General features: G+C 41.5%; 1 protein-coding gene across 26 annotated transcripts in view; it reads right to left on the bottom strand.

The window, feature by feature from the left end:
- Positions 1 to 7,702: 7,702 nt before the first annotated feature.
- Positions 7,703 to 20,663, bottom strand: part of CD44 (CD44 molecule (IN blood group)) — a 61,377-nt gene continuing 48,416 nt past the window's right edge. For 18 of the 26 annotated variants that reach the window (XM_068945463.1, XM_068945462.1, XM_068945467.1 and 15 more), the window contains 6 exons: positions 19,627 to 19,815; positions 18,932 to 19,120; positions 17,860 to 18,048; positions 14,279 to 14,398; positions 12,690 to 12,768; positions 7,703 to 9,169 (listed from right to left, as the gene is read on the bottom strand). In XM_068945463.1, the coding sequence (XP_068801564.1) occupies positions 8,953 to 9,169; positions 12,690 to 12,768; positions 14,279 to 14,398; positions 17,860 to 18,048; positions 18,932 to 19,120; positions 19,627 to 19,815 (983 nt within the window). In that variant the 3' untranslated portion in view covers positions 7,703 to 8,952. The remainder of the gene's footprint in view (positions 9,170 to 12,689; positions 12,769 to 14,278; positions 14,399 to 17,859; positions 18,049 to 18,931; positions 19,121 to 19,626; positions 19,816 to 20,663) is intronic. The other 8 variants (XM_068945468.1, XM_068945471.1, XM_068945478.1 and 5 more) reach the window with 6 other exon arrangements.

Here is a 20,663-nt window from a genome sequence, read left to right as displayed (position 1 = left end):
GTCTAGAGATATGCGTGATGCTCTATTTATTTCATATGTAGGCTGGAATACTAAAACTAGAGAAGTAGGAAGAAATATTAGAAGAGTAGGAGGATAAGACAGAATAGTTGCAATTGCTTTAGCAATTTTTTTTCTGCTAAAAAAAAATTTTTTTTCCTCTTAGCTTTTCTTAAGAAAAAACATAATGCCTTTAGCTGAACCTCTGGACCACTTTGTGGAGAAATGTACTGTATTTAATACATGGATTAAGAGATGCTCATGAAAAGAGCCATGGGCCAAAGGACTGGCAGTGGCTGAGTACGAAGCAGAAGCTATGATGTTTGTGAGCTCGGTGGGACACACAATGGAAACAGCATGATCACTGTGAAGTGATCAGTACACCTAAATCAAACCCAGTCTGCAAGGTTTCACAGCCTGCGACACCCTGGGCTTGTGTCTTACTAATCTAACCAAGGTCAGCATTTGCTTGAGAAGTTTCCAAAGAAAAGGCAGGCATGGCAGGAAGTGGCTTTGGCAGTTCTTCAGCTGGCATCCTTCCCTCTGAGTCACTAACGAACCAAAGTCCTAACAAGGTCCAGAAGATTTTTTGGCAAGAGATAAATCTGAGGCCCAGGTTATTCACTGCCATTTCTATACCATGTCAACACTTCCTGCCAGAGGAAGGATGTTACAACATGCTAGTCTGTCCTCCTCAGCCGGCACTGATAATAAATGTGTTCTGCTGACTTTTAAGTTCCTCTTGAAGTTTGTTGCGTTCAGGATCCCCATCACTCCCGTATTTTGTTTGGTGCATTGTGCACTTTCGGACTCCTTCCATAAAAGATGGTCAGCCTTTTTGTTACACATCATGCCAAAGCATTTGAAACTAAAGGCACAACACTATCACCTATGCTGACTACTTTTTTCAATCTATTTATGTGAGAACGAGCTAAAAAAAGCATGCAGGAGCCACTTCTACAATTATATGAGGTTATCCCTTTCAAAAACATGCATCCCACAGGCTGATTCTGTAAGCCCTTGTAAGCGCCTTGTAAGCCTCTCTTTCTCCTAGTCCTCAGCTTTAGAAAAAAAATTATTTCTGGCATGTCTTTATGGCCCAAATGTGTCCGCCACTATGAGATAGTGAAGAGACATAGAAGACAATGATGTCATGAATCACTGATCCATATTAAGAGATATTTCTATATGCCCTCCCCCTTTAGGCATGAAAGAAAAACATAGATAACATTTTAGAGTCAATAAGCCTTAAAGACAAGCTTCTCCTTTGTATTAGACTATATATGTAAACAGGAGAAGGATATGAAAGAAGCAGGTGGCCCCAACGTACATTCTTCAGGAAGAAAACAACACTAAAAATGTCAAGCTAGCCAGAATTATTTGTAGGGAGCATTTATACTAGCAGGATGTGCAAATATCCCAATGGGATTTAGCTCCCCTGAACTAGAGAAGCTCCACTGAAGAGATCCCAAGATTGCAGGAGGCATCGTGGGTGCGCTGGGGACAGCTGAGAGCTGGGGCTCCGCAGAGCCAGCAGACGTGCGTGCAGGACGTCCAACGGCAACTTCTGCTGTAGACACAGCAGGATGGAAACTAGATTGCATGAGAGATTAGGTCTTGCGGTTGTGTGGCTGCTCCTGAGACAGGCAGGCACTGCAGTGATAAGCGAGATGTGTGTGCTCAACAGCTAAGGCACAGTGGCAGCCGCGGCCCCAGGGCCCTGCAGTGGCAGGCACCGTGGGAGCCGTGCCTGGCACTGCTCGCAGCACTTCCTCAACACAGGGACAAAAGAAATCGAGGGCCCACCTTTCACAGTGCTATAGCGCTGGTCATTTTCACTTAGCACGAAACAAAAAATATGGCTGCGTTTCCCATATACGTTTGTAAGATTGATCTACCCTGGTTTGGTTGCTTCCTTACTTGTGTGCCTGGAGGTATTTCATGGACCAGTTTCTTATGGTCCTTGGACACCACTGGAGAAATACTGCTCTGGAGACCTCCAAGGAAGCGAAGAGCGTTGCCTCCTGAACTCTTCAAAGAGAAAAGGGAGAGAGACCAATCTAGGAAATTCATCTAGAAATTCATTCCACTGTTTTACCTAAATTACCCAGATTACCTCAATTGCCAGGAGTAAATAAACTTTGTTAGCTTACTTTTTTGCCAATGATTTTGAAGGCACTATTCTGTAATATGAATGAACACTGCTCTAGAAAAGACTCACCAAGTAAGACCCACATCTTTGCAGAAAATCAGCACAAAGCTGCCCCTGTGAATGGTGTCTGAATTCTGTTTTCCCCGCTCAGGTGGAATTTAACTAACCTGCAGGCTTTTTACTGGCCCACTGCACAGGGGCAAACTGCACTCTTTTGAAGAAAGGATAATTTTGTTTTTTTTTTAAATCATTAACTTAACAAACAAATATCTTTCTTTACCTGGACCTCATTTCAAACTTTCTTTGGATGCCTGAAAGAACCATTAACTAGAAAAATGAACCATTGGAGAACAACTGCAGGAAAGCTCCTGATAACTATAAATTTAATTTATTTCTACCTGTGAATCTGACGACCTGCTGCTACAAAACAAAATAGGCTTAATTGTATTGTAAAACAAGGCAATTGTAACTGATGATTGTAAAACAGTTTTACAAACAAAACAATCCAGTGTACTTCCACATTGCAAGAAGTATAAATAGGCAGCATTTAGACATAGGTTGCCACTGCATGACTGAAGCTGAAACTGTTTGTAGCTCTGAAAAGTAAAATTAACTCAACATACTGTTCTGGAGATTTGCTGTGAGGCTTCTATTATTTAGGGTTTTAGTCCAGAGCATTTGCAGAAAGTATTTTCTCTCCCGTGCCAAGGAGGTAAGGAGTCACGCAGTTGTCAGCTGGGATCACGGTGCCTTTGACAGTGGTCCCAGCTATATGAAGGGCTGCAGAGACTTGTTTCCCCTCCAGGGAGGCTGCCTGAAAGTTCTTCATCTTAGAAAAAACTCAGTCTACAGGCTAGGGGTGAAATCCTCCCACTGTCTCTCTGGAGCAGCTACAGTAAGGGCACCGGTAAAAATCATCATCGGTAGCCTTGAACAAGATGCTTACTATTAAAAAGAGAAGGCAGACAAAAAGTGGTAAACTCAGATTTACTATCTGATCATGAGGCAAAATATATTCAGTTTATTACTGTGTGTTCTGGGTAAAATGAAAGCGTGGCGTCTTGGTTCATGCAAGGAAAATGTTGTCATTGAAAATGATCTAAGCTTTTTTTTAAATTAAGCCAGGAAAAAAAGAACAGCAGTGCCAGAAGCTAGAAGTACCCCAATGACTGCAAGTAAATTTAGGTCTAAGGCTAAAACTCTGCCTGTAACCAAACCATTTATACACGGCAACGCAGGACTGACATACAGGTAGCAAAGGTCACCCCACGCTAACACGACAGCCTGAGGCAAGGCTTTCAGACACCAAGCACAAAACTTACAGCCCATGGAGAAGAGGTGAAAAATACCTCACTGGATCCTCCTCTACCCTGGGTTGCTCTGGCAGTTTGAACTACCTTGGCAGAGCTGGAGCCCGTCTGACTGACCGTACCCTCCGCCGCCCGTGAGCCGCGTGCTGGTTTCCCACGGGCAGCCCCCGCAGCCCGAGCTTCGGCTGCGCCTCTGGCATCGCCCCCAGCAGCGCCTCTTGCCTCACGTTCGGCACCAGGAAGAAGTTACTGCGGGGCTAAAACCTGAGTTACGGGGGGTGCTCCAGAGTGGGAAATCTGTCAAAACTGTTTTAGGGTTTTCTGATAGGCACACTTTAATTTATGTCACATCCTGTTTGAATTGATTAACCCTGTTTTCCTGTAAATTTACACAGACGATTTTCCCCCATGGGCAATAAATTACTTCTAAGCATTTTATTTTAGTCTGAAAGGAAAGCCATATTATGTGTTAGGCATGATGAATTTTCTAAAAAAACATAATTCTGCACAATTGCATCTCCTGTTCAGGATATTAGAACTAATTTAAACTGTATCTTTTTCTGGAAACCAAAATTACTCATCTTCTCATTTGACAGTCTTTGAGCATTTGCTTTGATCCAAATCTTCATCATTTTCATGTGTTTCTTTTTTCCGAAAGACAACACAAATCCAATGCCATTCACCTCAGCGTTCAACGTGCAGATCTCAGTGGGAGAGAATTTATGAAAATGGGTTTCATCCACCCATTCATTCATCTGAAAAGCCCTTCCTGTTGAGAAAGAGGTTTTAATAAAAAGCTAGAGAATCCTTAGTTTAGGCAAAACCTCCATATTTGCTGGAATTGTCCAAACAAAATGGAAAGAAGACTGAGCTTAAAGCATACGCGAAGCTGTTTGCTGTCTCTGCTTTACTTACACCTTAAAAACAATCAATCAGCTCCCTTGAGGGCAAGAGACCGTCCCTGATGCTGCACTCACTTCTTTAACTTCAATTTTTCAAAAAGCTGTGCTATGGCCCAGATCCACCTAAGTCCTGCACTTCAAAAACAGGAAGATGAGCAAGAACAGGTGTGCTCTAGAAATCTGTCAGAGTAGAGGCGTTTGGCTAACCCTGCACCGATCAGTGGGATGGGGAGGCGGAAAGTACAGTCTGTGTGCTATGTAGAAGACACCATTACTCATCTTTATCAAATTTGCATTTTGCCAGTCATTTCTCATAGTCACAGCTGGCTGCTCTCCTCGTCGGGCTGGTGAGTACCACAGGCCGCGTGGCAGAGTAATACTGAGAAGTCGGCGGCTAGGGGGAAATTGGTCAAAATTAGTTTGCAAATGGGGTGGTACACGGTGGAAGGTGTCCTGGAGGTGGGGGGTTCACAAGAAAAACCCTATTTTTTTTTCTTTCTTAGAGCTGTGAAACATTCAAGCACCAACACCCTGGGAATGTTGACGGGACTTTCCCACGGAGCAGCACAGAAAATTCGCTCTCCCTTCACTTCACCTCCCAGCAACTGCGTCCTCCCTCCTCCCCAAATCCCATGGGGTTCCTGCCCTCAAAACACCCTTCCGTAATTCTCTTAAAGAAACACGTTTGGTCTCCCACTCCCATGGAGCTGGATCGGCACCCCCAGGAAGAGCACAGTTCACCACTTCTCCTTCCGCCTTTTCATCTTTTTCCCCTCCCCAGAGGAAAACTTAGTCAATACCTGGCACTGTCCACAGGGTCTGTACTCTTTAACTAACCAAACCTCTTGGTTAGTTAAAGCAGTCAGAGCCTTGAACTGCTTAATAAGGCTAAGAAATGACTGCTGGCTGCAATATTGAATGTTTTGTCCTAAGGGCCAAATATAACATAAAATAACCCCCTTAACTGCTGGCTTTCTAAGCATCCTGGCTTCTGTGTATGCTGAGGCAAAATATCATTCTCAGAGCACATAATTTTTTTCCTTCGTCTACAGAAAGAGTAATTAAGCCCAGCTTGAACCAGGATCATGAATTAACCTCTGTCTCTGCCCAGCACCATCGCTATGTGCTAAAAAGACGCAGGGTAGTTACCTCCTGGTACTACTCTAGTCAATATGCTTCAGCCAAAAGTTATCCCTAAGAAGCACTGTGTTGTGCAGAAATACCAATTTGGAACTGGTGCTGCGGAAAGGGCTAAAAACAGCCACTTACGTAGACATGGAGAGTGCCCTTCCTTCCTCTTTCTTCAAGAAAATACAGGTGAAATGATCACCCCAGATTGTCTGATGAAAACACTCCATTTTCATGAAACAGCCAACCTCTCTCTTCAACATACTCAATGCTGCGAGAGAGGGTCTGGACTACACCAGCTGGCAACTGTTCAGGAGGAAGGAACACCAGGGGCTGACCGCAGGGGCTGCTCTGGGTCCAGCCTTGTCTCCTCAGCCTTTTTAAGGGAGATCCCTGCCCTTCCCAGGCACAGGCCAGGGTGGACCAAGCCCAGCCGGTCCCTCCGCGGCAGCACTTGGGCAGCAGGCCAGGAAGGGCCGTGCCGTCAGGTGCCGAGCTCTCTCCAACGCTGCTGTTTCAGCAGGAAAAGGCACCGGCTTCCTCGGCTGAGCTTAACTCGGACCAGGTTATCGGCTCCCGGAGGAGGAGCTGAGTTTGTTGCTGTCCCCATGGGCCGGGGAGCCTACCTACGCAGGCCGGCGTAGCTAGCGTACGAGGTCACACGCATCCGCCTGCACCTGCTGCGGAGCTCACAAGCAGAAGAGCTGACCTCTGGCTCACCAGCACTAGAAAGGACTATCCTGCTGCACAGCTCTTCTCTCCCACTAGTAACGCCAATCTTGTCTTTTATCCTCAATGTGGAATCAAGTTTATTTTTGGAAGCTCATTTTACAATTCAATTCTTTTTAGCAATACTATTTCTAGATACAATTTAGAGATAATATTTTCTTTCATTCTGATTAATTCGTTAAATAAATATGCAAATATATCAATCGGTCTCTATAAAAAAATACACACACGAAACGAACAACCCCTCAAACAATAAAACTGAGCTTAATACAAATACTTACTATATTACATGTATGAAATGGCCATGTAGTTCTGAAACTATAATGAAACTTAATTTCAGATAAATCACATGACATAATCTAAAAGGAATCAGCATATATAAAACAAGAGCATTGCCTCCGTAAAGAGAAATTGAGCATCTCCCTATTTAAAAATATAAAAAGAAGCCCAACAATATTGTCCGTGTATTTATAGATACTGCACATAAGATAAATTAGGAAGGCAGTTTCTCCATTAAACATCTGAACAGGGAGATGAATAACATGCTGCAGTCTTCTTTTAGAAAGCTTTAGCCTTCAAGACAGTGAGTTAACTCCTTTTGATAGAGGTTTATGTTAAATTAGGATTCAAAGAGAGGAATAATCCTTCCTCTGGATCTCTATACTTAGCAGAATGAGCATATAATGCCAGTTTTAACACAGCCTTCAACAGTTTGTTTTGATTTATAATGACAAATAGAAAAGCTTGCTTAAAAACATTACAAGCATGAAAAAAAAAATCAATGCACAAAGTCAACAGACTTCCCACAGCACAGTTCGGTATTAAAATGCGTGCTCATGATAGGGCTGAGAAGTTTGACAGTGGACCACATGCACTGATAATGTAAATAGCTATGACCCCCACTGCCTTCAGCTTGTTTGAACATCTACAGACCATGGATTATGTAGCTGCTCATAGACGAAACGTACTGGCATATGACAAATCTGAAAGCATCCTATGTGTCCCTTAACATCACAGCTTGTCTTGGGTCCTATTGCCCAGGCATTACTTTCCCCTGGGGAAATCTGCCTGTAGATTGCCTGTAGGGCAAAGAGCAACTCATAAACACATGGCAAACCGCTGAAGGGCTGTAACTGAGAAATATAATCACAACAATCTTGTGTTTTATGGTCCAAAAAGGATCAGTTCTAGCTAATGTTAGTATTTTGCCAGCTGAGTACTCATCTTCCAATCTGCTTAAATGGAGAACATAAAATAGCATGCCTCAGTAGAACAATTTTAAATGAAGGTGCTATGAGCAGTGAGTGAACATGAATATCTCAATAAACCAGTTACAGAAGATTCCCCATCCCACAACTAACAGAGACCTCACTGTTTGCAGTTACCTTACGTTGTTTTTCTTACATGCTTTCTGAGGCAGCCCAATTAGCAGTTGTCAGTCTCCCTCCATTCCAAAATGCTTTCTTAAAAATGGCACAGACTACTGGTAGTAAATAGTTTTCTTTCTGGTAATTCATATCAATATAATGCACAGCATCATAGCTTAATACAAACACTTTTCATAACAGACATATAAAGACAAAATAAAAGCATATGACAATGCAGCTGCAGCTATTTTACTATATTACAATGGTGGGAGAGTTTCCTTTAATTTTCTTTGATCTTTTTTGTAGAATTTCAACTTCTGGTACCAACAAACAAGCTATTTTTCTTCTGGTATTTTTAAAAAGCAGAGGAAAAAAAAAGTGGATGAAATAGAATTCATAGAAAGTGAGCAAGTTTTAAAATATTAGCAAACTGGGGTAATACAAAGGAAGCAAGGGAAGATGGAGCCCTATTCTTCAGAAAATAAAATATTGTCATCACATTTGATGATTTTCAATTGCTTGATTTATACATGTATGATTAAGCTGGGGTCACTCTATTTTACTCATTAGCCTTATTAACTGGCTTATTAAAAACATACACAAGCTATGACCAGTGAAGGAGGGAGGGGGAACAGCAATGAGCACCTCAAAAACTCAAGGATAACTGTACAGATTAAGATAATAGAGTATAGAAGTTTATTATGTATCAGTTCATGTTTTCATGTCTTTATTCCCCCTCCCAGGAAGATTTATTATACTCCCACAGACATTTAAAAATAGAGATAAATAAACTTTGTCCTTCTGGGTTTCTTGCATTACAGATTAAGTTGTAAATCATTACAAATCGCCATTTTTTGCCTATTTTGAATGCATCTACCACTCTTCCTGGCTGGAAAGCATTTCTGAAGGATTCTGAAGTTTTAGACATCGTATAGAAGGCCTCTATGGTTTTAGTTTCATTTTCACTCTTGACATTTATTCCTCACTTATTCTTGTACCATGGCAAGTTTAGTACCTTAAGTGCCTGTAAGGTGGAGCGACTGGATACTCCTGTAGCTCCGCACAGCGAAGATGCTGCATCTGGGGATCAATGATATAAACTTGTATCCCTCCCAACACCAAAGACAAAGTGCCTTCCATGTAGGAATTGGGAACCGATAAATTTATGCAACTCTTGGGGACTTATTTCAGAAAGGAAATATCAATTTTGCAACCTGGACATGATTTTAAAATAATTAAAAATGAAGAAAAGTTATGTTTAATTATGTTCAAAAGACATCAGTAGCACAGTGCATCTGTGAACTCCTGTCCAAGTTCCTTGTGATTTTGATTTCCCCAAATCTGATCTACTTGACGACTTGGTGCCATTACACTCCACTCTTCATGTCAAGCTCCTGATGATTCTGTGTTTCATCAATGGTCAGGAATTCATCACATGCTCCTGTTCGGTCATTTGACTGTTCTTTATGAACCAAGTGCACCATTTCTTGTGATTTGCTGGCTTCTCCATTTAATCCACCCGTCTTCCTGTCTTCCACTGCCCCTTTGCCATTGTTAATCACTAGCTTTTTCTTCTGCCCACATCTAGTAAGAAATAAAAATAAAATAAGCACCAAAATGGAGACTAATGGAAATTAAAGAAATGAAAATTCTAGTCAATATTGAGGAAAAGACGCTTAGACATGAGGCTTGGGTCTGCAAGTGCAGACTTATGCAACGCAAGGTGTAAAGTTTCTCTGGGTTGCATATTTTATTTCCAGATGAAGCCACCATTTATGAACAGCCACCATGATTTTAGCAGAAGCCCACTGATATGATCACCAACTACCTCTACTACAGATAGGACTACTATGCACTACTGAAAGCTAGAAACGATTTGCTAATACTTGAACATTTCCATATTTATTAACTTTGTATATATGCCACAATAAGGACAGGGTCATGCTAACTCAGGTGCGGGACTAGACCTCTGAAATTCTCAATTTTTTTGAGACAGCTGGAAATTTGGATCAAGGGACCAAGCTCTCACCGAGTTATAAAAGACAACATTTTCCTTCTTTGTATTAGCATGTCAGGCCGAGAATCCTGCCAACTGCCAGGGAATAAGGCAGGGTTACACTTGCTATTATCAAGAGCTGAGATCATTGAGAAGACATTAAGGCAGAGAAGAGCTACTGTGTTTTTAGAGTTGCACTCACTCCAGTGCTACCCAGTAAATCCTATATTTAGCTACAGATGAACACAGAAGTAGTCTTTAAGTAGTAGTACTTTAAAAAAAGTAGTAGTTGTATAGCTGTCAGCTATGCCTCACGCTGCTCAGATGGTTCTCTGGCTATACTGTGCTCAATATTTAACTCGTTGTCTTTGAACAGCCTGGTGTAAACCGAATATACAAAGCACAGCTCCCTTCAGAGGGACACTGTCTTTGTGCAGTTGCACTGATTTTGTCTGAATGACTAATTTGGCAGTTTAATTATACTATTATCCTTCTGAGGTATTTTTTCTTATATTTACACACTGATATGTGATAGTATTTTTTCTTATGTTTATAGACATTAAGAAACTGTCACTGACATGTGACCGTTGTTTTAGCCAAAGTAGCTCAATACACCGTGCTTATATTATACAAACACTTGCGAAAAATTCCTGTTCTGCAACTGTGAAACGCCAAAAGAGAGACGAGCGAGTGGCAGTGAAATTCTACCGCCTCTCAGAAAAGCGGCTCAGGTTTTCTTTCCTGACATGCAGGTCAGGCTGCGCAGTATCTTATGTTGGACTCTGGAAGGAGACTCAAACACCTTTCACAACAGGCACCAGACTGAGAGGCAAACTTCTTTGCAACAAGAGGAATAAATAAATAAATAAATAGATAGATAGATAGATAAATAAATCACAGCACACTGAGCCTGGGGCCATTTTATTTTTTGTAGGAGAATTTAAAAAAACAGTTATTAAAAAATAAAGGAAATACTAAAGCCAAATAATTTGCTATTCATTGAGAAGAGCTGATCGCTTGGTTGAAATGCTTTAAATCTCCTGTGACATACTGACCTCCTAATGAGAAAGGCTAAATCTGCTGAGTTCTGAATCAAGTAGTTTGTGCCTTGAGCCTAACTCCTGCTCTCCCTCGGCTCTTCCAGACAACCAGAATGAGAATGAAACTGAAAGAGCTGCAGTTAACATCCATTCGGAAAATGGCATAACTGATATCATTCTACCAACCAAAAAAATGATAATTCTCCTGTTTTTGATAAATTGTAATGCTTACAATTTTCTCAAGTTACTGCTCAGCTAACACCGAAATGTTCAATCATCCTCTTTTCCAAACTCCAAACTCTGTTGTGGTACAGCTGTAGTGTTAGTTTCATATTAGTTGACATTCACATACAGTACGCTTACTGCACAGCAACTACCTCTCTGTGAATTTTCAGCACATTAGCACTGATCAGAATAGATGAACACAGGATCCTTAATTTATCCACATTATTACTTGGATCCTGTTAAAGTGAAATGAAAAAAATCTTGTTTCAAGCATCTCAGACTATGTCTCTGCTTCCAAAAATTTTCCTCACAGTGATTAACACATATTGCTAGGGTCTAATCCACAAATCTGTATGCATACATACACCCATGTGCACTTTCTCTCTTTTCGTCTTGCTCCCAGTTGCATGTAAGTGCTAAGTAAAAAACAGATTTTTCCATTAACAATATCTAGCATATGATTTATAGCTTTGAGATAGCATCTGATGAGAAATGAAGCAATCCATATTCAGTCATACGAGTGCTGTTTGGCTGTTTCTATGGCAATGCTGGGTTGGAAGGGAAGAAACAATGGCAGTCTCTGCTTTCATAGACATAACAGAGTAGCACGTAAATCAGTAAGCCATACTATTCAGACTATGTAACTCCAGAATCACTTAATGGAAAGAAAGCTGTAGTTTATTCTGTCTCACCATGAGCTTGATATCTTATTTTAGCATGTCTCCAATAACTCTGTCAGAGAAGCATAGATATCGTGGATACAATCACAGCGACAACGTGCTAGGAGGCATCTCACCACCTTCTTCAGTAAGACCATATTAGTTTACTCCATCTGACACTTTGGCCTGTAGGATGCATTCAGTTTGGACTTCCTTGCCTCAGAGAAGCTTTCTGTGTCAGAGGCAGGGACTAGTTGGGGTGCTCCCTCACTAGGGTGAGTGCTTTAGTCTAGCACCCAAGTCAGGCTTTGGAGTACCTGACCCTCTCTTGCAGAAGGACTAATGCGTGCTTTCCTGCAACCAGCAAACCAGCAAAAAACTTGCTCACTGCTTCCTGAACAAAACTATCCACATAGGATATATTTACTCCGGTAAGAAGTTCAAGTTTAACATTCAAGTAGCAATAAGCTGTTTCTGACAATCGAGAAGTGACATCAGAACAGCCACTAGAGAAGAGAGCCCAGAACCTCATTGCCTACTCTTTAGACTACTCTTCCGCAGACTTCTGGCTAACCTTGCACAAATCACTGCAGCTTCCAGTTCTTCAAGTCTCTGCAGCAGAGTTAAAGCAGCTGCTGACAGCAAAACCCCTTATTACCTGCAGGTGAATTCCCCCCCCAGCAGCTGCCCAGCCCCACAGTTCTTACTCCTGTGACTGCCAGCTGTGATGCTGCCTTTGGTTTGGAAGGAACAAATTAATCGTATGCCTGCAATTCTCTGATATAGCCTTTCACACAGTACCTCTGTCCCTGTGGACAACAGTCTGTTAATGGTAGAGGATTATATTCAGCTCAGCCCATATAACACACTTTTCTTCTCAGTGAATAGGATCTGTCTATTAATAAGTTATAGATAGAGAATAGTTACTTCTCTCTGCTCTGATTCAGTTTCTATCTACAAATAAAGACTAACGTATTTCTTTATGCAGCTACTGCCTTAAAGTGATTCCACGTGTGTAAAGTCTCATCTGTGACCTGTGCTGCACTGGGGCCTCAACTTACAGATCTCTGCAGTGGAAGCTCTTTCCTATGTTACACTACTCTGGTCTTGCATGAAGCTGTGAAGCCTCTCAAGGAGGAAAGTAAAGAAGCAACATGTTTTGAAAAAGTACAGGACTTCCTTACCTTCTCCGACTGTTAACAGCGATGCAGACTGCAAGAATCAACCCCAGTGCCACAAGAGCAGCAACTATAATCAACCATTCTGTGGGTAAAATTGAGGGAGGGGAAGGGAACCCGTTAATATATCTCATACAGTTTTGTCATGTCACAGAACTGCAAGGACACAAACGCTTTTACATTCATTTATACTGCCATTTTTTTTCCCTAGCTTGCATGAATGTTTTTTCATTTTACAAAGTGCTCCCGCACATAGCAAATACTTTATTAGCAGTCTCACTGAGTACGCTATTAAAAAGAGCATTCAGCTACAATCAGGCCAATGCAGATGAAATACCTAATCACTGTTAACACCTGTAAGCACTGTACTTTGGTCAGCACAGGTGGAAAAGAGTTGTATCACTGATTTATTCCAAGACCTATGACAGGCTTACTGAGACATCTGTAATCCTGGATACAAAAGTAGGGTGACTTTAACGTAGAGTGAAATGTCTACCTTCATTTTTTTCCCTTTAAAATCTTATTTTAGTAGGCATTTTGAGAGCAAATCCTGAACAAAGGAACTACAAAGTCATAATAAAGAGGCAAAACTGGAAGGGTCTCTAAGAGGTCACATCACTTACGTTTCACTCCAGTGAAACAGGATCAGTAAGAACACGCTTGAGATGTTTCACTTGCTCTTAAGATTTTGAATAATGGAAAATTCACAGCCTTCCCAGTAGTCTATTCTTTATGCTTTACTACCATCATAGACAGAGATCCTCTCCTAATAGTTAACCCTTTTTTCTTTTGCATTTGAAATAAGTCTAATTGAACAAGTCTTCCATGTTTCATATGCAACAAATTACTTCTTTTAATTGGCTAATTACTGTTACTCCGTGGTAAAAGCTGATAAACACTCTTTTACTCATCTCACATCTCCCTTCATTCTTCTCTAAATATGAGTTCTTCTGAACTTGCCTCAAAGCTTACCTCTTTGAAAGTTATCTTTGTGGTCGTCTCTGCTTTTTCTATTTGATTAATAAAATGCAATGTCTTGCAGTGAACACAGTACTGCAGCTCCAGACTTGCCAGGCCCAAGTAAAGTGGAATAGTTACCCTCTGTGTCTTACAAAAGATTTTACTATTAATATATCCCAGAATGTACTTGCATTTTTTTGCAATGATATCATGGTGTTAGTTATTTCTGCTCCATTTTAATCTGCAGGTCTTTTTCTGTAATATCGTTGTCTCAGCTGTCGCTTTCACTGAACGTTCTCACGGATACGATACTTCATATTATATCTTTACTGAATTTCATCTAATTGATTTCAGATCAACTTATCAAAATTAATTAAATCTTAATCCTGTTCTCCAAAATGCATACGATTTCTCTCATCTTGATATAATTGGAAAGTTTTATAAGTTACAATATGCTACATTCTTGAGACTACTAATGAAAATGCTCAGTATTATCTGTTTCAGAACAAAACCTGAACAACTGTACTTGACCTACCTTTTCCTCTCTTGCTTCAGTTCATATTAACACAATTCTGTGCTTAAATCATAAAAAGAAATGAAAACCTGGAAAAGAAATGAAAAATGTGAAAACTTACCTGGTACCTGGGCCGATCTTGGTTGCGAATTTATTGTTGTTGTGGTCTGTCCAGGGAAAGGAGTGGATTCATAATCTCCCATATGTGGTCCTTTATTGCCATATACACTGGATGTAGATCCTAAAGAACAAAAATATCCCTTAGGCCCAATATGTCCAGTGAGTATTTAACAGTAAGGTACCTAGGATATAGCTTTCACAATTTAAAATATTTATTAAATAACAAAAAATATTTCTAGGAAGTTCACATTGAGGTCATTAAAAAGTATTTATACCGAAAACTTTTGCGTAGACTATATTCATACTCATATGAACTATGGTTAGTTTTAGTACTTTGAATAACACAGTTCATGGTTTTCCCCTCTCATATGTTTCTTTTTTAACTGTGATACAGTTCTATGAACCAAAATGTGATTAGAACTGCCTAGAAATTTTCTAGGAAGAATGTAAGGGCATCCAAATTTTGGCAGATTTTTTGAAAGATGTTTTTGACATATATGGTTAAATGTCTTGCCTGATCCACGGGAAAAAAATAGAATGCAAAAAAGAACATGTAGAGAGAAAAAAGAAAATGTAACTTTTTAAAAAAACTGAAAATAATCACTTTGGAGAATTTTTTAAACTTTTATTTTTATTCCTACATAGGATAAATGAAGCTAAATTTCTAAAACTTCAATGTGCCCATAAAACAGAAGTGTAGTTCTCTGGATGGTTTAAAATTTGATAGCTTTGTACATGAAGAGGACTGTGAAAAATCAAAATATGTTTCCTAACAGCAAAAAATTCTCCCTGTAAACCTGCATATGAATCCCTCTGCCCCTTTGAATATGCTGTGCAATTTGTTTCTAAAATCTTAAATCCAAATGCACACTTTGAGTTTCAGTTATCTGCTGTGATGGCCACACCCCTTGAACTTTAATGTGACTACAGTATTATTTCTGGCCCACTCTGTTCCCATATGGATATCCCAGGTCCCAAATGAAACTACTAAAAGTATCTTTATTGTCACTACACAAGCCATATTACAGTTCTTCATCTCTCTGAATTCTTCCAGACTCTGATAGAGCAAATTAAGTGCTTACTCCAATCAAAAGTAAAGTTCTTTTTCTTGTTCTTTAACACCCATTCCAACTCTAGTCAGCACCTCTGATCTCACTTCCTAATAGCAGCTGGCAAATACAGAACTAAGCAGCACATTTTTCCTGCTGCTAGTTAGCCAACAAGTAGTTTATGAATCTTCCAGATGTTCTCATTTTATTTTTTATCAACAAGAAACTTATTGACTGATGAGCTGTTTTGTGCTATCTCACCACTAATTTCAGCAACTAAGGGATCAGAGCTGGTCTCCAAGAAAGCTGACTAAGACAAAAATACTGAATTGTCTATCAAACATGTCAGTGGATTTTTTTAAGGTGCTTTATATCATCCTTGAGAAATGGCACAGCTTCTGCAACTGGAAAGCCCCTTAGATAGATACGCAGATGTTGATTAAAGACCCTTGCGCTCACAGAACGGCTGTCTCCACCCTCTCCTCCCCTACGCCCGGACAGCACGCGGGATGCCGTTACGTCCGTCGTGTTCTCAGCCAGGGGATGTGCTTCCAGGAGGCAGAAAGGGATCCTAAGAAACTCTCTAAACTTCATTTTGAAGTTATGCTGTTGTATTTTCTCTTTTTGAGTTACTTTTTGGGTTCCTCCCGTGGATCGATTCATTATTCCACTGTGACGCTTGGACAAAAGATCAGTCATTAGTCAGACCACAGCTTAAGCACTGCTGTACAGAAAAAGCAAGCGAAAGAAAGCGTAGTACATTGAGCAATTCATCTGTTCAGAGAAGGCCTTTAAATACAGTCTATCAATACATTAATAAATCTTTTACATTACATTAGAACTATATGTGGCAACATTACAAATGAAAGCATTCCTCAATAAATAAACACTTTCTGTGATGATGGTATTGTCCTAGTAACTTCCTTGTATTGTGTTTTTAAAGAACACCAACAGAAGATAAATTAATAAAATGGAAGAGTTTGGGGAAGATGGCCTTATGAACCTTTGCCAGGGCATTGACATTGCAGAGATTCTACACAGATATTCACCTTGAAAATGATCTTGAAACCAGTTCTTACAGGTTTTATAGGCTTAAAAGAGAAAGGTAACTGGCATTTTTTCATAGCATGTAATATCTGCACGGTAAAATAGAGAGACAGTTTGGACTAATTAAGCGCTTAGGGGAAGGAAGTCAAGAAAGAGTTTGTTGTAGGAGGAAACAGTTATTAAAAATTGATTGATCTTACCAGGGAAATTGTATCAAATACATATATTGCATTTATACTACTGTGCCTTTGTTAAAATACTGCAACTCAGGCAGTTTTGATTGGGTTTATTTTACTGACTTTATATAAAATTCTGAAAAAAATGTAGGCCAAATTCAACCTTATGATGTATGAGATAACATTAATTAATGCTAATTAAAACAGAATCAATCAAATTTAGTGGACTTATGCCAAGATAAAAGTGAAAAGAGAAAGCAGACAAAAGTAGAAACACTTCTTGACTATAACATCAAATCCCCTTTTTTACTCAAATCCTTCAAAAAGTAATGTGTTCACTGGATACAAATTATAATTCTTAACTATTAATAATAAAAGAATTACCTTTAAAGTGTTTACTCAATAATGTTGTAAATACATGGGTACATAATCTTGCTTATATGCAAAGAGAAAACACAGAGTATTGGCCAAAATCTACTCTGGCACAGTGCCACTAACCTCCAGGAAAGAGCAGGAAAATATTATTTGGATTAGTGTGTATGAGAAGTAGGATATGGAAAAAAGCTTACTGTTAGGATGGTGATTTGTACAAAAAGTACATTTGAGAACAAGGAAAAGCCCCTTCATTTCCCACATTATTAGCACGTGACCACAAGGAAAAAGGGAATTTGTAGTGCGATAAATAAACATTGCTACTGTTAACTGTACTAACTCTACTAAAAAAACTACCCTTCACAAAAAAAGTTGTTCACAAATATCAGTTATAAACTAGTACAAATAGCTATCATTATTCACTGTCAAGATACCAACAGCAAATATACCTAGGAAAAAAGGCCACTCAGAGAATTACCTTTTATCATACACGTTCACCTCATAAATAGGGAATGTGGAGGGAGGAAAAAGTGACAGACAGTTAAGTGTTGCATAGCTGGGATCTGTGGTCATCAAACAGGAAGAAAAAACGCTAACAGGTCACGTATAGCCCCGAGGAAAAAGTTTAGAAGCGCTTGTTCAGGTTTCTGGTAGTGTAATTACATAAAGATAACAGAAACTAAGAGGTAATTTGAAAAACAATACTACTCATTCTCTTCATCAAAATTCACTCTTTGGCCAGGAAAAAACTTCCACCAAAAGCCACCTTACAAAATTATAAACACATCTAGAAATGTCAATAAAAAAAACAAAAAGCAACATCAAAAAGGAGTCTAAACCACAAAAAAAATTACAATAAACATTTTTAGAGTACCATCATATTCCAAAAAAATACCTGACCTATCAATAAAAGATTAATTGTAACTTATGGTTCTTACTGGTAGGAGGAGGGGTGTGTAACCGGTTAAGATGATCCTCCTCCGTGTCTGGAAAAAATGCAGGTATGAAATTGACATGGGAACCATCCGCAGTAGTTGCTTGTTCACTTTCACTTCCAGGTTGAGCGCTGGGTGCCAGTGGCTCTTTGGTTGCTTCTTCGTGGTTGACAACGTCCGTGGACTCTGTGACTGCCACGACGACGGCTCAGTCAGCTTTAAAACTCAACCCTCACCAAACCACCACCCACATCATTTTCCTCTTTCCTGCACCACAGCAAGCCAGAGAGCGCTTCCCTTCTTCCTGATCTAAAGCACAGTAGGAAAGAAGGCGCAAAAGCCTTCCCCTCCTCCTCCACCGTCACCGCCTGCTGAGACTCTTAACCAACACGCGCTCGCCGTGCTGGAGGGACATTGGTTAACAGACGCATACCCCAGTGACGGACGGAGGGGGAAGGCCTTCAGAAGAAGGGGTCACAGCAGCAAAAAACGGACCCCGTAACTCAGGAGTGAGCAGCCGCACCTATGACGATCTTGCCTGGCTTTCCACCAGCAAGGAGGAGAAAGGAATCAAACACAGAATTTATGGGACGTGATTCTTCTGTGATTGCCCTTCCCCTCACCACCAGGACACCACTCACTGGTGATGGCGCCGCTGCTGACTCACGGGAGCAGGCCATCAGGTAAGCCCCACCAGAGCACCTCCACCACGCCAGTCACCACCCTGCAAAGCGTACCAAGCCTGAACGCACTTCTGCGCAACTGAGGAGGTCGGGACTAGGAATTCAGAATCACCAAAGTGCATGCCTTGCAGAACAGTTAGGAGGCCACCCAGAAACATGCTTTGGCAAAGAACAGAAACCGCCAAACACACCAGCAAGGAGTCCCTTATAGCCAGTCCAGAGATTCACCTTAACAACAGTCCAGATCCCACCAGAGACGTCTACAATGCAAGTCCACAGTGAGAACGCTGCAGCCCCCAAGACAAGAAAGACAGCGAGAGGAGCTGAATTCAGAAGAAATAATGTCTCATTTCACACAGGGCGGCGAAATGAGTACGACTCATTATGCTTACTGGTACCCGTCAGTGGAGATTCATCCTCCGGTTCGTTCCTACTAGCAGGATTCCGCCCATGGAGCACCTCATCCCTGGGGGTGTTTGTGGCACGTGTGACGCCTTCAGTGCCCTGTCCGTGTTCGTTATCTGAAGGCAGAGGTGGCTCAGTTGGGTCTTCGTGACGGGCACCATCGGGAGAGGTAACAGCTGTCACGGTGATGATTGAATCAGCTGTGAATTCAACGCGTATGCTACCAAGACCCTCCCATTCCTGTCACCTTTGCGTCTCCTCTTGCCTTTCAGCCAGGATCCCTTCCACTGCTGCTGCCCTTCTCACACCACCAAAGGGGAAGACAAGGCAGACCTCCTGTCCTCCCACACATCATCACTGCTGTCTCAACTTTTTAGTCAGCTATTTTCCTTTGCTGTTTTCATCCACTTGGTGCCTTAGTCCACAAGAGTCCCAAAGTCAGTGGACACAGGGAAAGGACAGTAAGACAGCAGTCAGGGGAATTCCCTGACCTGCATCACAAGCTGACCGCGGCTCCTCAACTTCAGTGCCACCGTCAAGCATTGCAACAACGTGCTCTACTTTATGGATATCACTACAGACAGCAGACAATCCTTTCCACAACCACTCATGCCCCTTTGCTGCTCAAGACTATGTGAACGGGGACAAACAAGAGAAAATTACTGCAATTCGTGGTTCTTACTGGTAGGAGGAGGGGTGTGTAACCGGTTAAGATGATCCTCCTCCGTGTCTGGAAAAAATGCAGGTATGAAATTGACATGGGAACCATCCGCAGTAGTTGCTTGTTCACTTTCACTTCCAGGTTGAGCGCTGGGTGCCAGTGGCTCTTTGGTTGCTTCTTCGTGGTTGACAACGTCCGTGGACTCTGTGACTGCCACGACGACGGCTCAGTCAGCTTTAAAACTCAACCCTCACCAAACCACCACCCACATCATTTTCCTCTTTCCTGCACCACAGCAAGCCAGAGAGCGCTTCCCTTCTTCTTGATCTAAAGCACAGTAGGAAAGAAGGCGCAAAAGCCTTCCCCTCCTCCTCCACCGTCACCGCCTGCTGAGACTCTTAACCAACACGCGCTCGCCGTGCTGGAGGGACATTGGTTAACAGACGCATACCCCAGTGACGGACGGAGGGGGAAGGCCTTCAGAAGAAGGGGTCACAGCAGCAAAAAACGGACCCCGTAACTCAGGAGTGAGCAGCCGCACCTATGACGATCTTGCCTGGCTTTCCACCAGCAAGGAGGAGAAAGGAACCAAACACAGAATTTATGGGACGTGATTCTTCTGTGATTGCCCTTCCCCTCACCACCAGGACACCACTCACTGGTGATGGCGCCGCTGCTGACTCACGGGAGCAGGCCATCAGGTAAGCCCCACCAGAGCACCTCCACCACGCCAGTCACCACCCTGCAAAGCGTACCAAGCCTGAACGCACTTCTGCGCAACTGAGGAGGTCGGGACTAGGAATTCAGAATCACCAAAGTGCATGCCTTGCAGAACAGTTAGGAGGCCACCCAGAAACATGCTTTGGCAAAGAACAGAAACCGCCAAACACACCAGCAAGGAGTCCCTTATAGCCAGTCCAGAGATTCACCTTAACAACAGTCCAGATCCCACCAGAGACGTCTACAATGCAAGTCCACAGTGAGAACGCTGCAGCCCCCAAGACAAGAAAGACAGCGAGAGGAGCTGAATTCAGAAGAAATAATGTCTCATTTCACAC

This window comes from Struthio camelus, chromosome 5, assembly GCF_040807025.1.
Source record: "Struthio camelus isolate bStrCam1 chromosome 5, bStrCam1.hap1, whole genome shotgun sequence".
Taxonomy (NCBI): Eukaryota; Metazoa; Chordata; class Aves; order Struthioniformes; family Struthionidae; genus Struthio; species Struthio camelus.
This window is presented reverse-complemented; position numbering and strand designations above follow the sequence as displayed.